The sequence below is a fragment of the Vicia villosa genome, linkage group LG2, assembly GCF_029867415.1.
Source record: "Vicia villosa cultivar HV-30 ecotype Madison, WI linkage group LG2, Vvil1.0, whole genome shotgun sequence".
NCBI lineage: Eukaryota > Viridiplantae > Streptophyta > Magnoliopsida > Fabales > Fabaceae > Vicia > Vicia villosa.
This window is the reverse complement of record NC_081181.1, coordinates 225,406,623-225,426,887: the sequence shown is the minus strand read 5'-3', so window position 1 is coordinate 225,426,887 and position 20,265 is coordinate 225,406,623. Positions and strand designations below refer to the sequence as shown.

Genomic DNA, 20,265 nt, shown 5'->3' with positions numbered 1-20,265 from the left:
TCGGAAATGAACTTCCGAAACACCCCTGCGATGCAATTTCCTACAACTTCCATGGCAGACCCCTAAATCAACCTTCAAACCAAATCAAAATGCTTCTAAACAACCTAAATACTACTAACAACCTAGCCATATATCATTTATGCAATTAAAACCCTAAATAACATGCATTTGAATAATAGATCTAAAAATTTCAAAACTTACAAAGTGTTAGGATTGAGGGCTTTTGAATGTTGTTTAGCAGTGTGATTGGAGCCTTGATGCAGCTTTGGAATTCTGTTTGCACAAATTTTCGCCTCTGCCACTTTTTGTTTTGATTTAGGGTAAATGATTGGGGAAGGGGGAGTGTTTTGATAAATCTGCAGAAATCGCAGTATTTCGGAAGTGAACTTCCGAAATAATTGTTTCGGAAATGAACTTCCGAAGTAAGTCAATTTTTTTAAAAAAACACGCTTTCGGAAATGAACTTCCGAAGCAGGGGTAGTTTTGGTTTTTCGCAGGAGGTGACCACCCATAGAGAGGTGGGTAAAAAAATTTTCAAGTTTTTTCTTCTTCTTTCATTTAAACCATCATTATTCATCACCTAAACTCAAAATAACATTTGTATGTTGAAACAGTCCAATTTGTATTTTATAATTTCCAAAACATGATAAGTTTCTCCTTCTTATCCGACAAAGCAACGATGTAGTACTATACATAAAGTAATTTATATTGACTCTTAACTTTAGTCTTTAATTAAATTTTAGTCATATTTAATCTTTTTATTTTGTCTAAAAACTATTTTTGAAGGACTAAAAATTATAGAACATTTTTTTTTTAAAGATAAGACAACTATTTAGAAATTAAACTTTAAAGTTTTTCCTTTTTTTTCTCTTTCAGCATTTTAAATATTCAAAATATATATATATATATATATATATATATATATATATATATATATATATATATATATATATATATATATATATATATATATATATATATATATATATATATATATATATATATATATATATATATATATATATATATATATATATATATATATATATATAGTGACTTCTAGGGTGAGGCATCACCTAAGTCCCTCACCATGTACCATTTAATTAGGCCATTAGATTAAAATGAGTTTACATGATCCCATTAGTGGATGCCACACTAGATTTATGTTTTTCTCTCTCTCTCTCTCTCTATAATATAATTATTTCTCCACTATGTGCGTAACATCCATGATTTGAATGTTGTACCCTAAAAAAAAACATCCATGAATGCTTAACATTTTAAATTTGACAGAAATTGTAACTAAGATTAAAAACCCATATGTGATGGCAGATTATGGCAGATTTCTGCATATTCCTTCTCTCTCATGGCCAGGACAAATAGTTTTCTTACATTTTTCTACCTTTCTTACTTACTGACTGCTGATAAAATTATGTCGATATCAAAATTTTATACACAATCTTTCCAATTCCAAGATCTACAAATGTTCTAATTTTTTCCAACACTTTATAAACTGTGAATCAAATTCATGACAAAATCATAGAAATATTAAAACAACATTCTTTTAATTATTATTGTGAAAGGAAAAAACTTTCTGATGCTTTTTTTCCAGCCAACTGTTCTCAAATATGTTTGAGAGTGTAAATACATTTTGATTTTGATTTAAGTCTATGATTTGAATTTTGATTCTATTATACGTTTTAATTTGATATTTGTAAACATTGATCGTTGTTATCATTTTACAGTTATTTGTAAACATTAATTATTTTTTACAGTTATTTTTTAGAAGTTGAAAATGAAAAAAACGAAGAAGTAGTAGTAGAGTATTTATCATGTGTGGAACTGCACACATGTGTTCAGTTTTATTTTCATTGAATCTAAATCGTTTATTAAATTTAATGGTTTCTTTTTATTGGCTCACCGGTGAACCATTTACTTAATACCTCACCTTAGACATCACCTAGTATTTAATCTCCTAAACCTAAACCGTTTAATCTAACTCAAGATAACAATTTTGCTATCAAATGGTTTTAAGCACCTCTCAATTGCAGATGCTATCAAACCGTAATCTTCCTTATATAAATTCGAAGTCAATCACAATAAACTAATTACCAATTGGTTAAATTCGTATTTTTATTTATCATTCATGAAACCGTTTTGGTGAATAAATAATAAATTCATATATTTTATTCATTTTGTGGTTTAGCAGTTTATGAATTAATATTTTCATAATATTATAACAATATTAAATTTTTCTTTTCATATATAAACTTAATCTTGCTTTACCTTTTTATTGATATAATAATAATCCGACGGTAGGATAAGTCATGTAATATTAAAGAATTCCCTTTAGTTAAGACAAAGTCTCATAAAATTATTTATCAATATCAAAACTTTGAAAACTTTATAATCTCTCTAGATAGACAGCCTGAATTGAATTGCTCCATTTCATACACGCAATCCAACCACTCCTCGCGCCACCGCCGGAATATTTATCTCCGCCGTCTACCACCGTCAGGTTCCGTAACTATCTCTCTCTTCTCCTTTATACCTTCCTTTTGGAGCCTGATTTGACAAGAATATTCCTTTTTGTGGTTTCAGTCTATTTAAATTCAATGGATACTAATAATAGGAGACCTAATCAAGGGGCTGAGCCCAACATGGATAATAGTGATTGGAGAGGTCAATTGCAGCAAGAATCGCGCCAAAGAATTGTCAACAAAATGTAAGCTTTTGTAGTTTTACTACCGTGTTACTGATTCGATATGAGTTTTTGACCGTTGATGCATATCAAAAGAAACATTAAATATAAATTGTTGATTGATCTCTGTTATCTTTGTAAGCATGTGGTGTGTTTGGGCGGAGAGTGTTGCCATTAGTTTTTTGCGTTCTGTTTCGCAGGTTTTCTAGACAATGAATTCTTAGTGGAAAACTACGATAATGTTAATAGGATTCAGTTTTGCTAATGTTATCATCTAAGATGTTACCAAGAACATTTATAGTTCCTATGATCCTTATTTGCCATTTATTTTACTATCTTTTTTATGAGAACATGTCGAGATGATTTCAATGAGATTTTCTTACTTGTCAGTCATACTCTATCGTTTGAGGTCTGTCTAATGACAATAACATATTAATAACTCATAAAGTTGATGTATTTGGTTCAACTTTTAGATCAAATACATCCGCATTTTTGGGACTTGGTATGCAGTCTCAAGTTCACAATCAAGGGCAGCGTCATCCCATTGCTTTGCCCAATCAGCCACAGTCTCGCCAACAGCTTTTATCTCAAAACATTCAAAATAATATTGCATCTCAGCCCAACCTTCCACCTGTATCTGGTCTAGCCCAGGCTTCCATCCCGAATGTTGGCCAGAATTCCAACATTCAAAATTCCAACATTCAAAATATGTTTAATGCTTCCCAGAGACAAATGCAAGGGAGGCAGCAAGTTGTTCCTCAACAACAGCAGCAGCAGCAGCAGTCACAGAATCCACAACAGTATCTGTACAATCAGCAGCAGCAGCAGTCACAGAATCCACAGCAGTATCTGCACAATCAGCCGCAGCAGCAGTCACAGAATCCACAACAGTATCTGTACAATCAGCCGCAGCAGCAGTCACAGAATCCACAACAGTATCTGTACAATCAGCCGCATCAGCAGTCACAGAATCCACAACAGTATCTGTACAATCAGCAGCAGCAGCAGCAGTCACAGAATTCACAACAGTATCTGTACAATCAGCAGCGTTTGAGGCATAAGCTTCAGATGCAATCTCAACAACAGCAGCAGCAGCAGAACCTTCTACAATCAAATCAGTTACAATCTTCTCAGCAATCTGGCATGCAGCAGCCTTCCATGATCCAAACATCTTCTCTATCTAGCATTCAGCACAATCAGCAATCTAATAATGGTCAACGGTCAACACAGTCCATGCTTCAGCAACACCATCAAGTTATCAGGCAGCAGCAACAACAGACTTCTGTTATTTATCAGCAACAAACACCAATGACTCAACAGTCAATATTACCTCAACAACAACAGCCACAGCAACCGCTTATGAGAAAACAGGCATATGCAACCAACATGCAACACTCCCAGATGCTTGGGCAACAGAATAATGTTGGTGATTTGCAGCAATCGCAGAGGTTACTTGCACAGCAGAATAATCTTTCACACTTGCAACAGCAGCAACTAAAAAATCAGCAAAACAACCTATCAAATATGCATCGACAGTTGGGAAACAATGTCCCTGGGTTACAACAGCAGCAGGTCCTTGGATCTCAATCTGCCCATTCAGGCATGCAGACAAGCCAGCACTCTGCACATGTGCTACAGCAATCGAAGGTTCCAATTCAGCAGCAATCACAACAAGGTGCATCAAATTTGTTACCATCTCAAGCACAGCAATCACAACAACAAGTGCCACAGCAGCAATTGATGCCAAAGATTCAATCTCAGCCTGCACAATTGCAACAGCAACAGCAACCAAATCCTTTGCAACGAGATATGCAGCAAAGGCTTCAGACACCGGGTTCCATACTTCAACAAACGGGTGTTCTTGATCAACAGAAGCAGCTATATCAATCACAAAGACCTCTTCCGGAAACTTCGTCAAGTACGTAAAGTTGGAACTACACCATTATGTTCTCTTATCTTTTATAAATTGAAATTGTGGCTCAAGAGGTAGTCAAATTTTTAGGGCCTATCGACTACATAGGATCATTTAGGGTTAGATGCGTAGATTGTGAAATCGTAGTCTTTAAGGTCTATTTCTTGTCTGTCCCAGGGAAAAAGAAACAAGGAAACCCTAATAAAACTAAGGTCAAAAGTTGATGTTTTAAATCAGAATCTTAAAACACCAAATGATTACACTTTATTAAATCAGAGACGCGCATCTTTGCGCTGTCACTTCAGCTCTTTCTATGCCAAGTAACTCTATTTTTGTACAATTACTAGGTCATAAATTCCAATTAATCTCACACTTGGCAATGTATAACTGTGCCTAACACCTTCCAAGGCTATATGGTTCACAATTCGCATACCACATTTCCCAATACCAGAAAGTGATTTTCATTGACCGACATCATTATATTTGATGGGTAAATCAATTGTTTTAGTGGCAATTCCATGGGGGATAAAATAGTGGGTTGTTTTGTTTACAACGAATTATAAATTATGGGTTTAGTCACATCAAGCTAGTTTTGATAGAATCTCTAATATGCTTATTTCTATCTACAATGCATATACTTCCATCAGTTCTTTTAGTGGGAATGACTGAAATAATAGGCGGTACGGCAGTGGTTACATGTTAAAAGGGTATTTGAAAACCTTCACACATCTTTTTATGTTTAAAACAGATGCAAAATTATAGCATCACCATTTGTTACCTAATTTGTCCAAATCGGCATTTCCCTTTACATCTTTTAGCATACTTTTACTAATTTTAAATATGCATATGCGATTATATGGCATCTTTCGGATTTAGTTATCAAAAACTAATTACCATACTTGCTGAGTTTAAGGACAAAAATCAAGTGCGTTGAATTAGTAATTCATTGATCAATTGGTTAGTTATGCTTCATTTGGCTTGGCAATATAAAAAGACCTACGAACTTATAATCAATTATCTGCTTTGTAGAGCATCATTTAGCAACCATGGTCACCTTCTTTATATATAAATGTAATTCATCTTTCCCATTACAAAAATGACTTTTTACCCTTTTTAGAATAGTTGTAGACTAAAGTATGTCTACAGTTTGATTATTTTTAAATTTCTTATGATACTAAGTAATAAATTTTAGCATTATGAATTGAAGGAGGGTTGTCAGTATGTTGCTCATGAGTAAGTGCTAGATGAGGTTGTGACATGCTATTCGTGTTCATATCGTTTTGATAAAGTCAAGCCACCTTGAAAGAAGATATTCCAAAATTGTAGATATAGCTTTTGAATAATGTATTCCTTTTGATAAATTCTTATAAAATACAGAAAAAAAATTTGTACTCGCAATTCGCGGGACATAACCTAGTTTTAGTTAATTACAACGGCTGGGCAGCAAATGTAATATACCGAAATAGATCTAGGGTTGGACCGCAATATATAATAGAGAGAATCCAGCCGCGGACCATTATCCCAATTTCAAAGGTAGAACGGCGTGCTTCAGATCAATCAGGATAGTGTTCTAGCATACAGTAGAGTTTTGCTAGATTTTGTCAGGTTAGTTGCAATCAGGCTCTAGGTTTTGACTTTTTTTCTTGGAATATGCGATACCAAATCCCAGTGATTCTATGTGCTGGGATGCAAAGTGTTATCAAATATTCGGCATGGTGACGATATGGTGACATGTCGGTTTTTGAGCTCGCCGCAGTGGTAACTATAGGCCTATTTTGCGAGTTTTTCTGCCATAATCCGCTTTAACGGCGTCGCAAAACGGATGGTATGGCGGATCTTGGCTCTCCGACATGGACCACCATCGATGCAGTCCATGCATAGTCTCAGCAGACCGAGTTTTCTTTTGGTATCGGGATTCCTCCTGCCTTTCTTATATGTAGAATCATAATGTTCTGCATGTAGGATTTTGTTTTTGATAGTATTGGATGAGACTCTTATGCTTTCAGCAATTCTTCACAAACACTTGCAAAGAATAGGAAAACTGAAAAACAAAAAACTAAACATGAATTCAACATGCCATGCTTTTTTATTTGTATTTGGATTTAGAACCTCGATCTTTGCGCTTCTCATGTTTCTGTAAATCCTGATAATCATCTTATTACGTTTGAAGAAAAATTGAGACCGAGGTCTTCATCTTTTTCATTTCTCGAATGTTCATCCTTCAATATTTTTTGCCCCTTGTCTATAAATCAGTGTTTTTTTTTGTTGTGTAGTTGCAGTAAATTTAAATTCGATGGATACTAATAATTTGAGATCTGATCAAGGAGCTGAACCCACTATGGATACTGGTGATTGGAGAGGTAAATTGAAGCAAGAATCACGCCTAAGAATTGTCAACAAAATGTAAGCTTTAGTTTAGTGTTAATACTGAGTCACTGCTGATTTGACGAGTCTTTTACTGTTAATGCATTCAAATTGTTGATCGATGTGTTATCTTTGTAAGCATGTGGTGTGTTTGGGTGGAGAATGCTGCCATTATTTTTGAACAAGATCATAGGGTTTTTTGGATCTTATTTTGCGAGTTTTCTGTAAAATGAATATCTAGGGAAAAACTATGGTAATCTTAATAGGATTGAATGGAAAAACTGTGGTAATCTTAATAGAATTGAATTTTTCTCATGTTGCAAAGAAAATTTCTTAAGGAGGAGTCTATCTATGTTCTTAATCATAAACAAAAATTAATTAAAAAAAGTTGATATATTTGGTCCAAATTTAGGTATAAAGTTTGGATTATTAAATACATTAACTTTTAACATTTTGTACACCAATTTTTGCATATAATTAGGAGCAAAGAGAGTATTATTTAATAATGAAACCATTGTTTTTCATTTTTGTAGAATGGACACATTAAAAAGACATCTTCCAGAGGGATTGAATGAACTTTGGAAGATTGCCCAGAGGTTTGAAGAGGAGATTTTTACTACTGCAACAAGCCAGGTATATCTCTAATTAGAAGCCCCTTGATTGTCAAATTTTAATTATTAATACAAACACATACTTACTATATTGAAGACTGACAATTTATTGTGGCATTCTCTATTTTCAGTCTGATTATCTAAGGAAAATATCTGTGAAGATGCTTACAATGGAGACTAAATCTCGGGGCACCGTTAGAAATATTGGAAAGATCAAAAGGATCCGGGATAGAAAGATCAAAAGGATCCGGGCTGAACGTGAATGAAGTCACTTTCGTTAAAAATATTTCAAGCACTCTCTTAATTGTATTGGAATAATGAAAAGGATTTATGATTTTTGTGTGTTTCATTTTGGATTCATAAATATGTATTTAGAGGTCATGCATGTGTTCTTTCATAAGTTTGCAACTCTTGATGAAACAACATCTTTTCATTATATATTGCAATGATTCACCTATAATGACACAAGGCACCCCTTAGTTTGAATTCGAAAAACAAATTTTATGCAACAACTAAAAATCTATTCTCATTTTTGCGACATTGGAACACACTATTGGTAATTATTATTTTATAATTTTCAACAATCCCTCACTTGTTCTAATAATGACAAAAACTCATTTCAGAAATAAAGATATAAAGAATGTTAATACAGTTAGGTATATTTCGATTTAAAACTTAACCTTAGTGAGGATAACACAGAGTTTAATCGGAATATTAGATAGCAATGCTTTTAAACTAGTAATCCATATGATTAGACCGATGTTATCTTACACACACTTTTTAAAGGTTTTTCCTCTACAAATCTTGCTTAACACTTATTTATGGTCATATGTTATCTTGTTTCATGAATTTTTCATGAGAGAAACTTCAACTCTCACTTTGAGACGACACCATCTAGAAATTCACATAGGTGAAGTTCATGTTGTATCCTTTTCCATGAGATACGTTTCTTCGTTTATGAACTTCATTGAGAGGTTTTAAAAACCTCAACCCTCTATTTAAAATAGTCAACATTGTTATCCAAATGACTAACTTACATCCAATTCAACGACTTGTTGTTACCCATTGAATCTTGAAGTTAATGTTTTGTTAACATAAGATTGGGTTGCTGCCACTGTCGGAACTCTTATTTAGGAGTTTCAACCCCATCCCTTTCGAGGTTGTTTTTACTAAGTATATGGCCAATGGCTTAGTAAACGGATCTGCCAAATTATAGTTTGTTCGTATATAGGTGAGCGAAATGATTCCATCCTTAATCAATTTTCTCACGAGCAAATGTCTAAGTCCAATATGCCTAAAATTTTCATTATACACTTCGTTGAACGCTTTTGATAAAGTGGCTTGGCTATCACAGTGTATCATCACCTTTGAGACATTGTCTTCAGCCAATGGAACTTCCAACAGAAGATCCCTCAACCATTCTGCTTCTTGACCAGCGGAAGCGAGAGACACGAACTCTGATTCCATGGTCGAAAGCGTAATGCATGTTTGTTTCTTGCTCTTCCAAGAAATTGCTCCTCCAGCTAGTGTAAATATCCACCTAGTTGTAGATTTATGATCTCCAACATTAGATATCCAACTCGCATCAGTATATCCTTCCAGTATGGCAGGAAACCTACCATAGTGAAGACCAAGATCTTTGGTTTTCAATAGATAGCCAAAAATCTCTGTAATTGCCTTTCAATGTTCAATACTTGGATTACTAGTAAATCTACTCATTTTACTAACTGCAATTGATATATCAGGTCTGGTACATTACATTAAGTACATGAGACACCCTATTGCACTTGCATATTCCAATTGAGTCAATGCTCTTTCATTGTTCTTTTGAAGTTTGACAACATGATCAAAAGGAGTGGTTACTTCCTTAAATTTTAGGTGTTTGAACTTATCAAGAATTTTCTCAATATAATGTGTTTGACTAAGTTCATAACCCCCACTATTTCGCTTAACTTTGATCCCTAGAATTATGTCAACAAGTTCAAGATCTTTCATCTTGAAAGTGGAAGTTAGAAACCTCTTTGTTTCTAAAATTCCGTTCAAATCATTACTAATTATCAGCATGCCATCGACATAGAGACAAAGGAATATTACAGTATTTCTGTACACCTTTGTGTATAAACACTTGTCACAAGAATTAGGAATAAAACTATTAGAGAGCATCACAAAATCAAAATTTTGATGTCATTGTTTTGGTGCTTGTTTTAAGCCATATAAGGATTTGACAAGCTTACACATCTTTTGTTCGTTTCTAGGAAGCACGTAGCCTTCTGGTTGTTCCATGTATATTTTCTCATCGAGATCTCCATTTAGGAAGGCTGTTTTGACATCCATCTGATGAACTATAAGGCCATTCAAATAAGTTAAAGTAAACAATAATCTAATTGTGGTTGTCCTTGCTACCGGTGCGTAAGTGTCAAAGTAATCCATGTCTTCCTTTTGTCTAAATCATTTTGCCACTAGTCTGGCCTTATAAGTGTTTAAAGTACCATCACTATGGTATTTTCTTTTAAACACACACTTGCACCCAATGGGCCTTGATCCATTTGGTAAGTTAACAAGTTCCCAAGTGTGGTTTGACACGATTGAATCCATTTCATCTTGGATATCGTCTTTACAAAAGGAGGAGTCTCTTGAAGTTATTGCTTCCTTGTATATTTTAGGATCATCCCTTACTTGGAGAATGACCGGAATACTTTGAATGAATTCTTATAATTTCCTTCAACCAGATGAAAGGAGATAAATTGAGGATCAATTTCATCTAATCCTAGATTCTTTGTTTTCCAGACTCTCTTGTTTATCCTAGGCTCGGGTTGTGATTCAATGATTCGAGGAGTGCCTTCAAGTTGTATTTCTACACTTCGAGAAAATTCTTCTTCACAAGAATCTTTATTCGCGGCTGACTCTGATTCTTTATCCTTGGTGATAAGATTTTCAAAGAATTCTACATCTCGGGATTCTACAATTACATTAGACTCTAAATTTAATAGTCTATATGCTTTACTATTTTGTGCATATCCTACAAAGGAACATCTTATCCCTCGAGGATCCAACTTGGTTCTCTTAGGATCCATATTTTTGTAGTAAGCCACACACCCTATACTTTAAAGTAACTGATATTTGGCTATCTGTCTTTCCATGCTTCATAAGGAGAAATACCGGTTTTCCTTAAAGGAATTCTATTGATTATGTGGCAAGCGGATAGTAGAGCCTCACACCATATATTGAAAGGTAGTTCGGAATGCATCAACATGGAATTCATTATCTCTTGATATGTTCGATTCTTTCTATTGGTCATTCCATTTTGTTGCGAGGTGCCGAACATTCATGTATTATGCCATGTTCTTCACAAAACACATCAAATTCAGTAGAAAAGTATTCACCGCCCCTATCACTCCTAAGAACTTTTATACTTCTTCTTAATTGATTTTCCACTTCTGCTTTATAAATATTAAAGGCATTAAAAGCATCATCTTTATGCTTTAAGAGATATATATGAGTGTATCTAGAGGAATCATCGATGAATGTAATAAAGTATATATTTCCTTCGTGTGTTAACATGCCAATAAATTCACACAAATCTAAATGTACAAGATCAAGTAGATTTGTATTTCTTTCAACACTTTTGAAAGGTTTCTTAATTATTTTTGATTTGACACATAATTCATATCTTTGAAATCATTTATATTGCATGAAATCAATCCAAATTTAATTAGTCTCTTCATAGAACTAATACCGGAATGTACTAATCTATTGTGCCATAAATAAATAGACTCAAGCATGTAAGAAGAATTAGAAATTTCATTAATAATATTGTCGGTACATAATTTGATCATTTCCCTCAGCGAAATATCCTTTTCCAACACACACTCCATTACGGGTCAAAATAAGTTTGCCCGAGTCATAAACAGATTTAATACCCACAAGTAAAACAAAAACAAAGTGAGCTAAGCAATTAAGAGCCCATGGATACAAAAGGTGTTAATACCTTCCCTGTGTATAACCTACCCCCCGAACTCAAAATCTTTAAAAATGTCTTTCCTGTTCTTTTTGCCTGTCCTAATTGGATAAAATAAAAGTCGGTGGCGACTCTTGCTAACTGCAACATGTTTTGCGAATAACAAAATAAAAAGTCAGTTCTCCCACCATATTACAGGCGGCAAATGGAATAGTTGGAAACAAACTATAATCTCATTCAAGCCTCTTCCGGATGAAGACTTAGCAAAGATGGGAGTCAAGGTTTGTATTGAAGAAATCAGGAAAGCTATTTTTGATATGGAGCCATGGAAAGCCCCTGGCCCTGAAGGCTTTCCGACGGGTTTTTACCAAAAGTCGTGGGGGTGGTTGGTGACACGGTTTGTCAGTTTGTGAGCAAAATGTGGGATAATCCAAGGGAGATTGAGCATATAAATAAAACTGATATATGCTTAATATCCAAAGTTGATAACCCCCCTATGGTCTCTCAATTTAAACCAATCTCTCTTTGTAACACTATATATATAAGGCGTTGAGCAAGATTGTCGTAGACAAACTAAAGAATCACATCGATAAGCTGGTATCTCCATACCAAATTGGATTCGTTTTCGGCAGGATTATTCATAAAAATATAATAATAGCAAAGGAATCCATGCACTTGATGAACAAAATAAAAGGAAGAATGGGAGCTTTTGCTATAAAGGTGGACTTAGCAAAAGCGCGCGACAAGCTGAGCTAGGAGTTTATATGGCAGACATTACTGGAAATTTAGATTCCAGAGAGTTTGATGAAGGTGATCATGCTCTCAGTTACAAGCGTAGAAACGAATGTCAACTGGAATGGCGCACAGAACAAGTTTTTTAGACCTCAAAGGGGGATTAGACAAGGTGATCCAATATCACCTTATCATTTCATGCTTTGTATGGACAAACTGTCTCATCTAATTGAAGAGGAAGTTGAGAGTAAAAGGTGGAGAGGAATCATGCTTAGAAAATAAGGAATCATGGTTTCACATCTTATGTTTGCAGACGACATATTAATTTTTAGGGAGGCTACTGAGAAACAACTATAGTATATTCTAGAGACTCTTGATAGGTTCCGTGGAATGTCTGGGCAAGAAATTAACCAAGAGAAAACAAGTATCTTATTTTCCAGCAATGTGAGTAGGAATATGCGAAACAAAATGCAGAAGACTTATAAGTTTACACATACTAAGAGTTTTGGTAGGTATCTTGGGGTGTCTCTAAGTGGGAAGAGGTTAAAGAAAGTTGACTTCCAATATATAGTTGACCAAGTATAGCGAGTAAGTTGAATTGTTGGAAGAGGAACAGTTTGTTGCTTGCTAGTAGAATTACGCTCGCAAAAAGCGTTATTGAGGCAATTCCCTTGTACCCTATGATGACAAGCAAAGTACCAAAGTCTTGTATTGATGCTATACATGGTCTTCAAAGAAGTTTTGTTTGGGGAGACACAAACAATAAACATAAGCTGCATGCGGTAGCTTGGGAGACGGTTACACTTCAAAAACATATGGGAGGAATTGGTCTTAGAGATCTTAATGTGTTAAATCAAGTGTGTCTTATGAAGCTTGGCTGGTAAGTGTATAACCAGGCGAATGATCTTTGGTGCACTGTGTTACAGAAAAAATATATAATCCATGAAAGTGGAGATTGTTTGAAAATCAGACATTCAGATTCAAGCCTTTGGAAGGATGTAGCTAATACGATTCCAAGCATGTTGGACATTGGAATGTGGAATGTTGGAGATGGTACAAGTATTAGGGTGTGGAATGATAACTGGCTAGGGCAGGAGTATTGTGTGGCTAACTATGATGTGATAATTCTAGAAAATCTGAAAGGAGTTCATGTGGGTGACTTGGTTAATGATGCTGGGGATTGGAATACCACCATACTGAAAAGTTGGCTTCCAAATTTCTGGATAGAACGACTAACAGCTTGCGTGCCTCCGAGTATGGAGCATGGTAACGATATTTTTTATTTTGCAGGTATGAGCAAGTGATACTCTCGATCAAAGAGATGTTCAATGAGCTTGAAGGTTTCAAAAGTGCTGCCACTAATGCGGATTGGATTAAAATTTGGAAAGCATTAGTTTCGGAGCGATGCAAGAGTTTCATGTGGTTGTTTAAACATGATGGTTTGCTCACGAATTATAGTAAGAGTAAAAAGGGTCTTAGAAGTGCAGGTTGCAAAAGATGTGGGAATGTGTGTGAAACCAGCATTCATGCCTTACAGGATTGTCCCTACAGCAGGCAAATTTGGTGAAGTTTGGTTCCGAGTGACATTCAAATGAAGTTTTTTGCTTCTGACAAGGAAAAGTGGATTCAGTTAAATCTGAATCATAAAGGTGGTGATTAGAGCAGCACATGGATTATTTCTTGCCACGCCGTGTGGTCATGGAGAAACAAGGAGGAACATATCGAGCATTACATAAGGACGGTGGATCCGATCCATCAGATCTTGAAGAGAAATGAAGATTACAAACAGGCTGTAAAGTTTTATAAAATAGTCAGGTTTGAGGATATGAACAACAATCTCATTGGATGGAAATCGCCAAGTAGAAGTATGATCAAGCTTAACACGGATGGAGCTAGCAAAACTGAAAATATATCGGGTTGTGGAGGGATCCTGAGGGATTACAAAGGAGAGTGGAAAAGAGGTTTCTCCCAATATGTAGGAAGAAGTAGTGCTCTTCTTGCTGAATTTTGGGGAGTGCTAGAAGGTTTGAAACTTGCTCAAAGGTTAAGATATCTCAAAGTGGAGATTAATTTTGACTTGGTTCAAGTTGTTCAAGCTTTAGAAGAAGGAAAAGTGAGGGTTGTGGATTGTATGGCCATTCTTCAACAGATCTTGGCCACTATGTCCAGTATGGAGATTGTTCTTATAAATCACGTGCATAGAAATACTAATGCATGTGCGGATGAGTTGGCTAATAGAGGTTGTGGGGATATGAAGTTCACTTTCTTTGAGAAATCTCCAAGTTTCATGGAGTACTTGTTGTATTTTGATATGTATGGGATTTGTAATCCCTCTGTAATTTCTTTGTAGTTGTTTTTTGTGCTTTAGGCTTTTGCCCTCATCTTTAGGAAAAAAAAAAGAGACATTCTAAGTATATTATTTAGAGAGTAATTGATATGCACTATTACTGAAAAATATTTTATACTATCACTACATCACATTCATTTACATGTGATCATTTATATGTGATTTAAGAAAAAGTCAAACTTTTACAAAAATTACATGGGTTATTATCATTTTTGCCTCTGCCATATAGGCGACTTTTGGTTTACCTGCTCCCCCAATGTCCCATGCATGAGCACTTACCACTAGACCAACTTTTTAAATGTGATATGATTTACTACTTAACTTTATATATTACATAATTATTTGTATCATATATTTTCATCATTTTTTTTTGCACTTACCACTAGGCCATATTTTATATTTATTTTCATCAATTTTTTTGTTTAATCTATTTTATATTTCAACAATATTATTTATTTTGAAATTTATATGAAATTTTTTTAACGTCCCAAGCAAGAAGCGTATAAAAAACAAATGTTCTTAGTATTTTAAATTGAATTAATTTAATAATAAATTATAATAAATGTATGGCAATATACTCTTTTTGGTCCCTTATGTTAATCTCTTGGTTCATTTTGGTCCCTTAACTTCAAAAAGTGTCATATTGGTCCCTTAACTCTTCAAAAGCTGTCATTTTAGGTCTTTTTGTCATATTAGCGACTGATTTAACGACCGATTTTTGAGTTTTTTCGTCGCTAATGTGACAAAAAGGACTAAAATGACACCTTTTGAAGAGTTAAGGGACCAATATGACACTTTTTAAAGTTAAGGGACCAAAATGAACCCTGAGGTTAACATAAAGGACCAAAAAGAATATTTTGCCTAAATGTATATATCAAATTTTCAAAAAATAAAAAAATTCGAATTTATTCTAATAATCATTATAATATGTCAAACAATTAGTATAATTTGATAAACAATTAAGGTGAAACAATTAGTATAATATGTCAAACAAATTAATATGCAAAAATTAATTTGTCAAACAATTATAATATGTCAAACAATTAGTATTGTATGTCAAACTATAAAAATGAAATTAATATACAGTCAAACAATTAGTATAATATGTCAAAAATTAATTTCAATTTATTTATTCAAATATATTTATATGTTATAAACTAATTTTAGTTTATAATTATATAGTAAAAATTAATTTTACATTATTTATCCAAATATATACAATATATTTAAAATTAATTTTTGTTTATTATAATATATCATAAATTAAAATATATCATTTTATTGAAAAAATTAATTTATAATATATATTATATATTATCTTATTATAATATGTCAAAAATTAATTTCAATTTATTTATTCAAATTTTGGAATTCCACATCTTTTAAATTTTCAAAATTTAAAATAATAATAAACTAAATACCAACACAGCATTTAAAATAATTCAAAATAAAAAATAATAAAGCCACGTCAGCTTAGCTGGAATTAAAAATAATAATAAAAACCAACAAAATACCACTAAGCATGCCACATAAGCATGTGGCGTGTGCCATTTCTTGACAAGGTTTAAATTGACAAAATCTTCAAATGACAATGTTAGTATCAATGCTTCTAATAACTCCCCCAACAATTGACATTGGAAAACTTCTTTACACTATTTTGATTAAATTCTATTATTTATTAAACTCATAAAAATAAATTTATCTTATAAATACAAGTTAAATATTTGTCAAAATTATAAATATAATGTTTTTTTATTTAAAATTTTTATTTTTGAAATAATTACCTAAAAATATTGTTGGCATTTTCTATGAAAGTAGCTTCCATAAGTTTTTTTTTCCATTACACTATTTATCAATGTTCCTAGTAACTCCCCCAACAATAATTAACAGTGTAAAACTTTTTTACATTATTTCAATTAAATTCTATTATTTATTAAACACATAAAAGTTTATCTTATAAATACAAATTAAATATTTGTCAAAATAATAAATATAATATTTTTTATTTAAAGTTTTTATTTTTAAAATAATTATCTAAAAATATTGTTGGCATTTTTCTATGAAAGGAGCTTTCATAAGTTTTTTTTTCATTACACTATGTATCAATGCCCCTAGTAACTCCTACAATAATTGACGATGTAAATTTTTTTTACAATATTTCAATTAAGCTCTATTATTTATTAAACTCATAAAAAATAAATTTATCTTATAAATACAAGTTAAATATTTGTCAAAATAATAAATATAATATTTTTTGTTACAAGTTTTATTTTTTTTTTTGATCAAATTACAAGTTTTAATTTTTGAAATCTATCATATAAGAAAACAATATGCTCTGGAAATCTTTAAAGTACCATTTTTGATTTACACCTAAAATTTGAATTTTGAGGGTAATTTTTGTCTTAAAATTGTTGCCCCAATTCTATTTAATGCTAATCACCATACATTTTCTGATTGGACGAAAGTTATGGCATAATCTTTCAAAAAAGTTTTTTTTTTTTCATTCTCTATGTTCAGGCTTTCTCTAATAGGCCAGAAATTCTTTTTTTATCTAATTGGTCAATCACATGTTTTTTCGGGGGTAAAACAAGTCCAATGATAGTATTGACTCAAACAATTAATTTTGTTGCACGGCTAATCAATGCTAATTTTGTTTTCAAGATGAAAGATTCATTTTATTTGAAAATTTAGACCCCAATATAACGTTTCATTTCCTCTTCCAACTTTTTGGTTTCTATTTGATTTCATAAACTCTACCTCTCATTCTCTCACCCCATTCAACTATGCTCCATTTCATATGCTTTTGCTTTCACGCCATTCATCTTCTACGATATCCTTTCGCGAAATTTCTTCCTCTTATCACATCATTTTTTCATTTTCTTTCCAATGTCCTGTGCTAATTTCATTGATTGTGTTCCATTTTTTTCTTTTCAAACCTACATATGCATATGTTGATGGTGAAACCCAATTTCCTCAAGCAAACCCTAAAACCCAATTCTCTGTTAGAACGAAGGAATGTAAGTAAATTGACTTATTTGTATTTCATTACCTATTTTTTTTTAGTTTTGATTTTGTTTTGTGGATTTTAAATTCTTCTCTTACTGCATATTCATTTAAAATCTTACTGTTTAGTTATCTTTCATTTCTATTTTACACAGGTATAACTCCAAACAAGGTTTAATATCGACATTTTCCGCGTTGTCTCGAACCTCGGATGTGCAAAGCTGAATGCATGTGTCACTTTTGCATATTTGAATGTGTGTTGTAGTAATTAAACGAGATCTGAATGCTACTTATTGATTTTTGTTTGTTTTAGTTGCCCTTAGTCTGATATGATTTGTTACGTTTAATGTTTGATTTAGTTTCGGTTAGATTTACTTCGTTTGTCTATTGGTTTTCAATCTTTCATTTGTCTGTACGTTTTTACAGATTATCTATTTATCAAATTTCTTAGAGTGGCATTTGATTTTATTTTGCAGCGAATAGTCGATACTGTGAATCTTCAGATAAAGAGTTTCTGTGCAGAGAAAGAAGGCAATATATGTTGCTGTCATCATTGCAAAATGTATGGTTTCTTACCATTATTGTTAATACTTAATTTGTTTGGATTTTCTTTGGTTTATCATCATTCATATGTATTTCTCCTAAATAGTGAAACCATGTTTTTTTTATTTTATTTGTGAAAGGCACAGAAGCAAGCAATTTTTTTCCAGTATATCGTTGCTTCTTGTGAGTTTCGTACCAAAATCAGCAAGGGAAATATATGTGGTGATAGTTTTACTTTATGGTAAATTTTGAGTTATTTATCTTGCCACATAAATTGATCTTTTTATATGCTAAGCGTGCCTTGATGATGCAACTAGGACTTTTGAATTTTTTTGGGGGGGGGGGGGGGGGGGGGGTAAGAATTCTATTACTTGATCGGCTGTGGTTACTGGTAATGCATAGAGTGGGGTACTCTGGCAATGATTTGAAGGTAGATATTAGCAATATCATCTCACTGCATTTCATTTTTAGATGATATGGTATTTTGCTGAAATTAATAATCAGCATTCGTTTTTCAAGCTATTTTCTAGGTTGAAATTAATGCCTTTTTCAGTTATGTCGCTTTGGGTTATGTGTTTTGAGAAGGAAATTTTTGGGTTTTGTTTACTTGGTTTCTTATAGATATTTTGTCACTTTTATATTCTTTGTCGATTTCTGTGTTGCTTTGGAGGATTTCTTAAGGGGTAGTAAGTAGATTGTGAATGAAGGCTATTACTTGTTGTCTTCTATGTTGTTTTAGGCTATTCAGATTAAATGCTTAGAAGTTGTGCTTTGTGGATCGCTTGTGAGGTTGGGTTTGGCTCAAATTTTTGGGAGAGTCTTGGCGAAGATGTTTGAGTCTACCATGGAGGTTTACTTCATGGTTACTTGGTTTGTGTTCTACTTTGTGTCTAAGTCAAGGTATGCCAATCAACAAGGCAGCAGATTTGGGCATAGGGAAATTAAAGGCTTAAATGATGGGAACATATGATACTTAGGTGTGCTTCATCAACAGTTTTATTATACCGATTTTTTATTCATCACGAATAATTGAAGTCTAGAACAAATTCTGTAAGTTTAAAGGTTACAATGACTATTTTAACACGCATGCTACCTGCCGTCATTTTACCAACAAATCTTTCCTTAAACTGACCTATTTATCTCTCTTTTTGCATTAGGTCCTTGGTGAATGGAGGACGTATTCCCTCACTTTGTGACCTCTTGACTTGTGCAGATCCAATGATTGTGTATTTTCTTAAATGAATTGAAAAATATTTTAAATTCAGATCAAGCTCGCAAGGGAATGGTTGAGGAGTTTGGAGGGATGGAGAAGATTGCAATTTTACAGTGCAATGATAATACTGGTGCTAGGGATATAGCTTTAAAGATTTTGGAGAGCTTTTGGCAAGAGAAGATTGATTGGGTTTAGTATTTTGATTTAAGGCTTTGATCAAGATTTATATTAGATTTCTTTGTAAAGCTGGATTACGGTTTTGGTTTAGAGCACTAGGGTGCAATAAATTGTAGCCACTGAGTATGGTTACAGATTTTGAATGGATTTTATAGATAAACAACTTGATCAACTTGACCAGCTGAAATAGATGAATCAAAATTAAATTCCTTGAACCTATACTTATCCTTGCTCCTCAACCAATATATTAAAAGAGAAATATTTGAACATCTTATATTCATATTTTTAATTCGTAGTTTTCTTTCATCCTTTTAGTGATTTCATTCATTTTTTTTTTAAATTGGATAAGCTTCACATTCACAATCAACTATTTTGGCAGTTGAGTTCAATGCACATGAGATGATTAGACAGACCATATTGGTGAAGTTCTAAAGTTCATAAAAAAATATTATGGAATATACATTTAATATCTATCTTAATAATTATGTTGCTATAGTACCAATTACTCAGTGGAATTAATTCATTGTGTACTATCAATAACAATGGCTAGAAATTATTAAAACTCCGATTTTAACATTGTTACACGGTGACTTCTAGGATGAAGGCTCAATTGAGTCCCTCACCTGTGTGCATTCAAATTTACGGTGAGATTAAAAAAGGTCCACATTATTTTATTATACCTTCACATACTAGATTTAATCTCTCCT

At 33.0% G+C, this 20,265-nt stretch overlaps 2 protein-coding genes across 7 annotated transcripts; both read left to right on the top strand.

Annotated features, from left to right (window-relative positions):
- The first annotated feature begins 2,340 nt into the window (after positions 1-2,340).
- On the top strand, positions 2,341-8,023 carry LOC131654073 (mediator of RNA polymerase II transcription subunit 15a-like). Its single transcript, XM_058924485.1, has 6 exons — positions 2,341-2,515; positions 2,599-2,722; positions 3,172-4,616; positions 6,884-7,013; positions 7,508-7,607; positions 7,717-8,023. The coding sequence occupies exons 2-6, from the start codon at positions 2,613-2,615 to the stop codon at positions 7,849-7,851; spliced, it is 1,920 nt and encodes a 639-aa protein (XP_058780468.1). The 5' UTR covers positions 2,341-2,515; positions 2,599-2,612; the 3' UTR covers positions 7,852-8,023.
- A 9,190-nt stretch (positions 8,024-17,213) lies between these two features.
- On the top strand, positions 17,214-20,031 carry LOC131654074 (uncharacterized). 6 transcript variants are annotated; one of them, XR_009299215.1, is made up of 6 exons: positions 17,214-17,639; positions 17,781-17,879; positions 18,102-18,187; positions 18,309-18,409; positions 18,908-19,218; positions 19,326-20,029. XR_009299215.1 is itself a non-coding variant. In XM_058924487.1 (4 exons), the coding sequence occupies exons 1-3, from the start codon at positions 17,420-17,422 to the stop codon at positions 19,136-19,138; spliced, it is 537 nt and encodes a 178-aa protein (XP_058780470.1). In that variant the 5' UTR covers positions 17,214-17,419; the 3' UTR covers positions 19,139-19,145; positions 19,326-20,030. The 6 variants fall into 6 exon arrangements, 2 of the variants coding, with proteins under 2 accessions (XP_058780470.1, XP_058780469.1); XR_009299214.1 differs by lacking the exon at positions 18,309-18,409 and having other exon boundaries at positions 19,326-20,028; XR_009299216.1 differs by lacking the exons at positions 18,309-18,409; positions 18,908-19,218 and having other exon boundaries at positions 19,326-20,031.
- Positions 20,032-20,265: the final 234 nt, after the last annotated feature.